General features: G+C 41.9%; 1 protein-coding gene across 1 annotated transcript in view; it reads left to right on the top strand.

The window, feature by feature from the left end:
* Nucleotides 1-298: 298 nt before the first annotated feature.
* The window catches only part of COG7 (component of oligomeric golgi complex 7), a 96,277-nt gene continuing 85,620 nt past the window's right edge, over nucleotides 299-10,955 (top strand). The window contains exons 1-4 of the mRNA XM_006871996.1: nucleotides 299-467; nucleotides 2,260-2,408; nucleotides 5,006-5,122; nucleotides 6,802-6,970. Coding sequence (XP_006872058.1) covers nucleotides 299-467; nucleotides 2,260-2,408; nucleotides 5,006-5,122; nucleotides 6,802-6,970 — 604 coding nt within the window. The remainder of the gene's footprint in view (nucleotides 468-2,259; nucleotides 2,409-5,005; nucleotides 5,123-6,801; nucleotides 6,971-10,955) is intronic.

Below are 10,955 nucleotides of genomic sequence, written 5' to 3'. Positions count from 1 at the left end.
CTTGGGAATTTCTCCTATGTACAGCCATCAATCAAAGCACTCGGAGCTCGGGCAGTCACCATAGTAACGACCACCTACTTCCGGAAGAACTACAGCGCGCGGCGAGGGTCAGTTACAGCCGTCTCCCTGAACGCGTCTAGGAAGGGGCCGGCAGAAGGAAGAGAGCAAGCAGTGTTGATCCGGGCCTATTGCCTGGAGGCCACCCCCAGTGTTTTCGCTGGGTGGTCTGCTCCCGCGTCCTCTTTGCTTTTCTAAGGCAACGTTTACTGCCTGGATGCCAGATCTGGTGCTTGTCGCCATGGACTTCTCCAAGTTCCTAGCTGACGACTTTGACGTGAAGGAGTGGATCAATGCAGCCTTCAGAGCTGGCCCCAAGGAGGCGGCGGCCGGGAAGGCGGACGGCCACGCGGCTACCCTGGTGATGAAACTTCAGCTGTTCATCCAGGAAGTGAACCATGCAGTGGAGGGTGAGCCGCGCGGGGGCTGGCCCCGGGGACCCTTGCTCCCGGGGGCACTTCCCAGGGCTTCATCTGATGAGAAAGCAAGCCCTCGTCCTTCCTCTTTTGGTGACTCACCTCCGGCAGAGCTTTAAAGTTTACTATCGAAACGTTTGGCAAAAACATACTTCCATCCTGGAATATGCTTCTGGTGAAGAGAGAGGCAACCTCTGGAAGAGACAGTTTTAAAGTGGAATCAGGAGTGGATTGCAGGGAGGGAAAAAGAGCTACACAGGGAGTTAGCCAGGGCCGGAAGGGTGACTGAGCGGCGGGAGACTTAAAAGTCAGGGCATTCCAGTCAGAACCTTACCTGGGGTGGGAGGGGTATCAGGGTTGGAAACAGGTTCTTTATGAACAAGGTCCTAACGTTCATCTTGCAGATATTGTTGTTGTTAAGTGCCGTCGAATCTATTGCGACCCGTAGCGACCCTGTTATAGGGTTTCCAAGGAGCAGCTGGTGAGCTTGAACCACCGACCTTGCAGTTAAAACGATTTTGCAATCTGACGCATTAGCCCATAGCGCCACACCAGAACTTAGGGTTCTTTTTTATTGCACCTGTGTAGCAAAAGATTCTGGTCTTCTTGGGCTGGATTCCCGTAAAAAGTTAAAGGGTTATGATGTTACCCTTCCAGTTCCAAGGAAGACACCATGGTCTGCAAAGATTTAAAATTTTGAGTGTACACTTGAGATGTCTATTTGAAAATGCAGATTTCTTGATTTCATACCAAATCCAAACTGTCTGCCATCAGTTCTGACTTGGGATGACCCTATAGAACAGGGTCCTGGGGTAGCGCTGTGGGTTAATGCCCTGGATGGGACTGCACAGTCGGTTTGAATCACTAGGTCGGCAGTTCAAACTCAATAGCCGTTCCGAAGAACCCTACCGACTCGACAGCACCTAACAACAACAACAACAACATACAACAAAGTAGAATTGCCCGTAGGTTTTCAAAGGTAGAAGTAGGCTGTCGTATCTTTCTCCCAAAGAGTAGCTGGTGGATTTGAAATTTTGGTTAGCAGCCAAATGCTTAGCCACTGCACCATTACATTCTCCTGCAGGTGGCCTTTTTGTTGTTAAGTGCTGTAGACCCATAACAACCCTTTGCATGCTTTCCGAGGGGCGGCTGATGGGTTTGAACTGCCGAACTTGTGATTCAAACTGACTTGTGGTCCAGCACGTTATCCTGCAGCAAGCACCACACCAGAACTCCATGGCAGGTGGCCTAGGTACCTGCATTTTAACTGCACTCCAGATGATGCTAGTACATTTTTGCAGTGTGTAGCAGGCTCTGGGGGCAGACAGAGGTAAGGCTCTGAAATCTTGGGCAAGTTACTTAACCTCTGAGCCTCAATTTTCTAATCTGTAAGAGATGACCACTAATATCACCTAGGATTGCCATGGATATTAGGCCGTAGGATGTATGTAAGGCACCTGGTGGGAAGCAGGCTTCCAGATTCCTCCCAGTGAGATGATTAAGGTCTTCTGTAATGATGGGCAATAGTTAATGTCCATTCCCTGGACGTTAATGTCCAAATCGCCCAGCCTTCACCCATTGTTCTGTGGAGGACATAGTCTGCTGGAGACCACCTCACTGCCAGCTTCTCCTCCAACCCTCTACTTCCCTCAGGCTCTGAAAACTGGGGTTGGTAATGCTTTAGGGGAGATTTTCTTTTTGTCATTTCATTTGCTTCCTATTGTTCACTGGTGATGGGCATCATTTTCACCTTTTGTGCATGTGGCTGATTTGGTTCTTGTTACAGAAACCAGTCACCAAGCTCTTCAGAACATGCCCAAAGTTCTCCGTGATGTCGAAGCCCTTAAGCAAGAAGCATCTTTTCTGAAAGACCAAATGATTCTCATCAAGGAGGACATTAAAAAATTTGAACAGGATACAGCTCAATCGATGCAGGTATTTTGGCTCCTGTCCTAAATGTTGTGTTTTGGTTTTGGAAGCTGTCCGCTCATTGGTGGTTTAGAAGAGTACACCTCTGTGAGAGGTCAACCATAACTCAAACTTCTACCAAGCACTCAAACTACTAGTTTGCTTGATTTTTTTCAGTTTATTCATCTCTTTCTGGCAACATCTCTGTGCTTTGTTTTAGTACAGTAGATTGCTGGATTTATAATGTTTAAATTGGATTTTTAATCTTAGTGTCCTTAGAAAGGACTTTTTTCCTTAAAAAAGGAAAACTTTACATTTTGTGTACTGAAGTTGTGCTGTCTTTCAAATCCTTAGCTTTTTTAATTTTATACTTCTATATGTTCACTAATTTCATATTTCATGGGTTTGTTTGCTTTCTTAATCTTAACCTTTTCTTTTGTTTGTTCCTGTCAAATTGTTTTAAATCTTAATTTTTGTTGTTGTTGTTAATTGTTTTAAATCTTTGAGCTTTCATTGTTTGGTCAAAAAATCTGGGGGAGTCTTTTTTATCTTGTTTTCACTCACTTTTAAAAATAGTTTGGTTTTAAAACAATTTTTCATAGCTCATTTACGACTATGTTAATGTCTCATTTTGAATTTCTTATTGTGTACCCGCTTCTATAGCCATCTGCTTTTCCTAGATTATTTTATTTTTCTGTTCTTATGCATCCTGTTTTCTATGATCCTGTGATTTGGTGGTCTGTCCTGTGATTTGGTGGTCTGTCCTGTGATTTGGTTTTGCTAATGCTTGGGAAGAAGCTTGTCAGAGATGGTGAGAGGCTGAAGGCGTCTTCCTTACCTGAAGGCATCTTCCTCACCTGAAGGCGTCTTCCTCACCTGTCCTTGCGTCTCTCCTCCTAGCTCTGCTACAGTGACTTCTTGAGCAACAAGAAACTTCTCCATTTAATGGATCCAAACCACTCTAGGATTTGGCCATATTGAATATTTAACACCAGCCACTTAACCAAAGGGAAAAGAGGTGTATTTAGAGGGGATGTAATATGCCCTGGTGTGATGCTGTGGGTTAATGCGCCAGACTGCAAAGCTGTTTGAACTGCAAGGTTGGCAATTCAAGCTCACCGGCTGCTCCTTGGAAACCCTATATAGGGTTGCTATGGGTCGGAACCGACTCAATGGCACTTAACAAAAACAACAACAACAATATGCTTGAAATGAAACCATCTCAACTTTTGCTCTCTGAATCTCTTTGCGTTGAGAACTTCTCATCTCAGAATGTGTATGAACAGAGCTGGCCTTAGATATGACTTTTTTTCACAGGGTCAACAGTTCTCAAAAATGAACTGAGCAATCTGTAATAAAGAAGTGATTAATGTGCAGTATTTCAGACAAGGGTTTTGTCTTGTTTGTTGTTGTTAGGTGCCATCGAGTTGGTACTTACTCATAGTGACCCTGTGCAACAGAGCGAAACACTGCCTGATCCTGGGCCAACCTCACAATTGTTGCTACGTCTGAGCCCATTGATGCTGCCATTGTACCAATCCATCTCCTTGGGGGCTGTCCTCTTTTTCTCTGACCCTCCACTTTATCAAACATGATATCCTTCTCCAGTGACTGGCCCCTCCTGGCAATATATTTGAAGTATGAGAGACAAAGTTTGGCCATCTTGGATTCCAAGGAGCACTCTGGCTGTACTTCTTCCAACATTGATCTATTTGTTCTTTTGGCAGTCCATGGCACTTTCGATACTCTCCTCCAACACCATAACTCAAACGCATCAGTTCTTCTCTGGTCTTCCTTATTCACTGTCCAATTTTCACATGCATTTGAGGTTATTGAAAATACCATGGCTTGGGTCAGGCACACCTTAGTCCTCAAACTGACATCATTGGTCTTCAACACTTTAAAGAGGCCTTGTGCAGCACATTTGCCCAGTGCAGTATGTCGTTTGATTCCTGACTGCTACTTCCATGAGTGTTGATGGTTGATCCAAGTAAAATGAAGTCATTGACAACTTCAATCTTTTTCCATTTATATGGATGTTATTTATTGGTCCAGTTGTTGTTTTTAGGTGCCATCGAGTTGGTACTGACCCATAGTGGACCTTATGCCCAGCAGAACGAAACACTGCCCTATCCTGGGCCAACCTCACTATTGTTGCCATGCTTGAGTCCATCAATGCTGCCACTTGGCCAGTCCATCTTGTTGGGGGTCTTCCTCTTTTTCTCTGACCCTCCACCTTACCAAACATGATATCCTTCTCTAGCGACTGCTCCCTCCCGACAATATGTCCGAAGTATGAGAGACGAAGTTTGGCCATCTTGGCCTCTAAGGAGCACTCTGGCTGCATTTCTTCCAAAACGGGTCTATTGTAGAGAGTCCTAAAAGTCACCAACTTAGTAGGAAAAACACAGCTTTATTGCAGGAAAGAGAGGGTCACCGGTCAGTTCTAGTATATTCTATTGAAATATTAGTTGAACATCTGCTGGTGCTCTTCTGTGATTGGTGGTGTAGAGGGCACAGACACACGCTGAAGACAGGAGCATGCTGAGATGAGCCGGTTACTGGTGGAAGGTAGAGCAAAAGGCATACCTGCATCTTTAGTGCTTTCCTCCTTTCTCTTTCAGGTATTGGTGGAAATCGACCAGGTGAAGTCCAGAATGCAGCTTGCTGCAGAATCTCTTCAAGAAGCAGACAAGTGGAGCACACTGAGTGCTGATATTGAGGAGACATTTAAGACTCAGGTAGGTTTCTTGATTGAGGATTGTGGAATCTATGTAAGCAGGGGTTTGGAAAAAGCAAATGAGCTAGTCATTCATTCAAAACCATAGAAGATAATGTAAGTAGTGGCATACAGAATCATTCTTGCTTAGAACAGGGGCGATCTTAAACTGCTGTGAGTATCATCACCCTCTTGGGTTTCTAACCCTGTCCACAGCTGAAGCCTGTTTATCTCAGTGTACAGCCAGAGAAAATGGAATAAATGAAAACTTGGTCAGAGGGGCCTTACACACTGGGTGTTGCTGGCAAGCTATTTAACCCCTCTGGGTCTGCAAAGTGTAGAAACTAGTAATGGTTTTTGTTTCATTTTGTTTGTGGTAAAAAGATATAAAAAAACTTTATCATTTTAACATGTAAGTGTACAATTGATTGACATCAGTCATATTCATTATGTTGTACAACCATTATCCATTTCCAAATGTTTCCATAACCCTTAATAAACTGTATACTCTAAGCAATGACTCTCCCTCTTCACTTCCTTTTTTCTCTGAGTCAAACACTAATGGAACTTTGGTCTCTGTATTTGCCATGTCTAGATACTTTATATAAGTGAGATCATATAATAGTTGGCCTTTTGTGTCTAACTTATTTCAATCAAAATGTTTTCAAGGTTTACCCACCTTGTAGCATTGTTAGAATTTCACTCCTCTGATGTTAGAGTAATAGTAATATTTCATTGTATGGATATACCACATTTTTTATAGCCATTCATTTGTTGATGACACTTGGATTATTTCTGTAATATAGTGGTGGTGGTGTGCCATGAAGTCAGTTCTGACTTATTAATGACCCTTTATAGGGTTTCGAAACTACCAGCTGCTCCGCGGGAGAAAGATGAGGCGATCTGCTCCCGTAAAGATTTACAGCCTCGGAAACCCTATTCAGGGTCGCTATGGGTCGAAACTGACTCGACAGCACTTAACAACAACAACAATAGGGTTTCTGAGGCTGTAAATCTTTATGGGAGCAGAAAGTCTCTCATCTTTCTCCCATGGAATGCCAGGTAGTTTCGAACTGCTGACCTTGAGGTTAGTAGCCTGACTCATAACCACTATGCTACCAGAGCTCCTTGTATATCTAGTTGCAAAGACAAGTGAGGTGATGTCATATGAAAAGCCTTTTCTCAATTATAAAGCAAAATTAGTTCTCTCTCTTTTTAAAGTTTTGAATAAAAAGTGAAGTATAGCCTTTATAAGTTATATCAATACATCTGGGAGACAAAGTTCAGTAAACAAGAATAAAGAGTGAAAAGTCATTTTTTTTTACTTGCTAATTTGCTAACCTGGCCACACCTGTGGCCACCAGAGGAGCATGGGGAACAAGAAAGGATTGCACCTTGTCCATTGGCTGCCACCATTGTGCCTCTACTGCCAGGCCATTGTCTGCCTCTGAAACTGCTCCCAAATGCTCAAGGTGTCCTCACCACCAAATAATAGCTACCAGCAGAAGCTGTCATTATGTTCCTAAAATTTTACCTACCAGCAAGAAAACGACACTTTCCTGTTTCAATTTGGGTTTATTTGAGTATTAATACCGCTGAGCATACTATATTTAGGGATCATTTTCTTCTTTTGTGAATTTCCTTTTCATTTAAGGTAGCAGGGTATTTAAAATCAGTGTTCTGTATTTTGGCTTTTTGTAGGACATAGCTGTGATTTCTGCCAAGCTAACAGAGATGCAGATCAGTTTAATGATGCTTGTTGACACTCCAGACTACTCAGAGAAATGTGTGCACTTGGAGGCATTGAAGAACAGGCTGGAGGCTATATGCAGCCCCCAGATCGTAGCAGCATTCAACTCTCAGGCTGTCGGTGAGTACGACTGTTTTCCCATCTCTGTAACCTCTTTACAGAAATAAGGCATTGTGACTATGGCACTTTCAGAAAGTCTTCATGTTGATATATTCTCCAGCTTGGAAGTCAGTAACTTTTGGATAGTTACACTTTTAAGAACTGTTTATTATGAAACTTTTCAAGCGTACAGAAAAGTTGAAATAAATGGTCACATCTAGATTCCATCACTAACATGTGCCATTTTACTGTCTCACATCTGTCTACCTTCCTATCCCTTTGTCATCTCATCAGTCCAACTTAATTAGTTTAACTAATCTTGGCCATAGTGAAACATACACATCAAAGCATTTGCTGATTTGACCATTACTACGGGCTGCCAACCTCAAGGTCAGCAGTTCAAAACTACCAGCGGTTCCGCAGGAAAAAGATGAGGCGTTCTACTCACGTGAAGATTTACAGCCTAGGAGACCCTGTACAGGGTCGCTATGAGTTGGAACTGACTCCATGGTACTTAACAACAACAACAACATGTAAACTTCAGTGACGTTGATTATCTTCTTCATGTTGTGAGACCATTCCCGCTATCTTTTTCTACTTTATTCCACCATCATTAATGTACACAGTGTCCCTAAGGAAAATCTCTCCCTTCTTCCTCCCTCAAATGCCTGGTAACCACTAAAATAAAATTGTTTTCTGTATATTGTATATCTCATATAAGTAATATCAGATAGTAGTTGTCCTTTTGTGACTGATTTATTTCCCTCGATACAGTGTTTTCAAGGTTAGCCCATACTGTGGCATGAATCAGGACTTTGTTTCTCCTTATGACTTTGTAATATCCCATTATGTGTATGAGGGGACTTCAACAACAAGTTTATGGAAAAATGGAATTGAAAAATAATGGAATTTTTCCATGAGCTTTTTGAAGCCTCCTCATGTGGGCTCTGTGGGTTAATGAACTGGACTGCAAATTCAGTTTGGACCGCAAGCTCAGTGGTTCAAGCTCATCAGCCATTCCTCGGAAACCCTGTACAGGGTCGCTGTGGGTCAGTGGCACTTAACAACAACAACAACAACATGTATTATATCTTGTTTATCTGTTGGTTGACATTTAGATTGTTTCTATCTTTTAACTAATGAGAAACGTGCTGCACTGAACATTGGTGTGCGGGGGTCTGCTTGTTTTTTTGGCCTTTACTTCTTCTGGGCATCTACCTAGGAATTGGGATTGCTAGGTCACATGGAAGTCTTTGTTCAGTTTTTTGAGGAACTGTGAAAATATTTCCCCTATCTTAATTTTTGGATGTAATTAAAAATATATCAGTACATTTCACTCGGATTTTAATATTTATTTTGGGATGGGTCAATGTGCTGAGACTAGACTTTAATATTATTTTGTAAGTCTATAGTTTGTTGTTAGGTGCCATCAAGTTGGTTCTGACTCTTAGTGACGCTGTACACAACAGACCAGAACACTCCTCCTGTCCTGCACAGTTCTCACGATTCTCCCCATGTTTGAGCCTATGGGGGCACCACTGTGTCAGTGCATCTCATTGAGGGGTTTCTTCTTTTTCACTGACCATGTACCTCATCAAGCATGGTGTCCTTCTCTGCAGATGGATCCTGCCTGATAACATGGCTAAAGTTAGATAAACATGTTATCTAAAGTTTAGATAAACATGTCTAAACATAAACATGTTGAGATGAAGTCTCCCCATTCTTGCTTCTAAGGAGCATCCTGGCTGACCTTCTCAGTCAGATTTGTTTGTTCTTCTGGCATGATCTATTCAATCTCTTCACCAGTATCATCCAGGGGAGCGTCAAAAAGTTCATGGAAATACAGAATTTAAAATCGTGGAAGATTTTCTTGAACTTTTTGAAGGTCACTCACTCATGATTCAAAGATCTTCAGGCTCCCTTGTTTGTTGTCTCTTTCACGCATATGAGGCGATTAAAAATACCGTGACTGGAGTTAGGCGCCTCTTAGCACCCAAAGTGACATCTTTGCGCTTTAACACTTTAAAGACATCTTTGCAGCAGATTTGCCCAGTCTAATATGTTGTTCGATTTCTTAACTGCTGCTTCCATGGCATTGATTGTGGAGCCGAGTACCATGAAATCCTTGACCAGTTCGTTCATTCTCTTCTCCATCTATCGTTCTGTTGCATATTGATCCAGTTGTAAGGATTTTTTTTTCTTTGTGTTGAAGTATAATCCAGACAGAAGGCTGAACTCTTTGATTGTCTTCAGTAAGTACTTAAAGTCTTCTTCGCTTCAGGTAAGCAAGGTTTGGCTTCTGCACATCACAGGTCATTAATGAATCTTCTTCCAATCCTAATGCTGTGTTGTTCTTAGAGTCCAGTTTCTCGGATTACTTGCTCAGCATAAAAATTGGATCAATATGGTGAAAATGTACAACCCTATTGCATAACTTTCCTGATTTTAAACCATTTAGTGTCCCTTTGTTCTGTTCGGATGATTGCCTCTTGGTATGAACAGGTTCTGCATGAACACATTGGAGTGTTCTGGGATTCCTATTCTTTGTAGTGTTGTCAACGGTTTGTTATGATCCACACATTCAAATGCCTTTGCATAGTCGATGAAACACAAGTAAGTTTCTTCCTGGTGTTCTCTGATTTCAGCCAACATAACCTCATGTCAGTAACAGTGTGTTTCATTCCCTGTCATCTTCTGAATCTGGCTTGTATTTCTGGCACTCCTACTGATGTACTGCTGCAACTGTTTTTTATTTATATTCAACAAAAATATTACTTGTATGCAATATTAATGATATTGTTTGATAGTTCCATGTTCTGTTTGGTCACATTTCTATGAACAATATAGATCTCTTCTAGTTAATTGGCCAAGTAGCTGTCTTCCAAATGTCCTGGACTAGATGTCTATTGATTGTTGTCAAGTTCAGTCGAGTCGGTTCTGACTCAGAGACTCTTTACATGGTTTCCGAAGAGCAGCTGGTAGTTTGGACTGCTGATCTTGTGGTTCAAAGTCCAGTGCTGGTCCTACAACATCACACCAGGAATAGATGAGTAAGTGCCTCCAATGCTGCATCAGTTTGCTCAGACATTTCAATTGGTGATTCTTCAGTTCCTGTTGTTAAGTGCCGTTGAATCAATTCTGACCCATAGTGACCCTGTGTAGGGTTTCCAAGTAGCAGGTGGTGAGCTTGAACCACTGACCTTGCAGTTCAAATGACATTGTTTTCTGACACATTAGCCCACAGTGTCACCCCAGGACTCCTGGAGCCTTGTTTTTTCGCCAAGTGCAGCTTAGACTTCTTCCTTCAATGATATACCACCTCCTGATATGGTTGAGGTTGGCCTGTTCTTTTTGGTTCTGTGATTTTGTATTCCCGCCATCTTGTTTTGGTGCATAATATATAGTTCAGTATTGGCCCATAGAGTCCTTTAGTATTGCAACCCAAGGATTGCATTTTTTTTCTTCAGTTCTTTCAGCTTGAGAAATGCTGAGCATGTTCTTCCCTTTGGGCTGTCTAACTCCACTTTGCACATTTCAGTATAAAACTTGGTCTTCTCAAACTGTCCTTTGGTTTTTCCATTCAACTCTTTTACTTTATCATTTCTTCTAGTTGCTTTTGTTTTTCTATGATCAAGAGCAAGTTTCAGTGTTTCTTCTGCCATCCGATTTGGTGTCTGATTTCTCTCCTGTCTTTTTATTTTTTTACAATTATATATTTACATTTTAATTCATATGATCAAAGCCAAAGAGGTTAAGCACAATTTAAAGTGTAACCACCAGTTTCTCTTCATTATTTCATCACATTTAAACAGCTTTATGCATACCAATTCACTGCAAGCAGTGACCTAGAAAAACTTGTTGAGACAAAAATAGTAATAGATATCCTTTCTGGGATAATAAGATAATAGGGTTTCCATGGCAATAATTTTTTTCAGGAGTAGAAAGCCTCATCTTTCTCCTGCAGAGTGGCTGGCAGCTTCAAACTGCTGACTTTGTGGTTAGCCAC

Source organism: Chrysochloris asiatica, unplaced genomic scaffold (genome assembly GCF_000296735.1).
Source record: "Chrysochloris asiatica unplaced genomic scaffold, ChrAsi1.0 scaffold00178, whole genome shotgun sequence".
NCBI classification, from domain to species: domain Eukaryota; kingdom Metazoa; phylum Chordata; class Mammalia; order Afrosoricida; family Chrysochloridae; genus Chrysochloris; species Chrysochloris asiatica.
The sequence above is the reverse complement of the archived record's forward strand: the minus strand, read 5'-3'. Positions and strand labels throughout refer to the sequence as shown.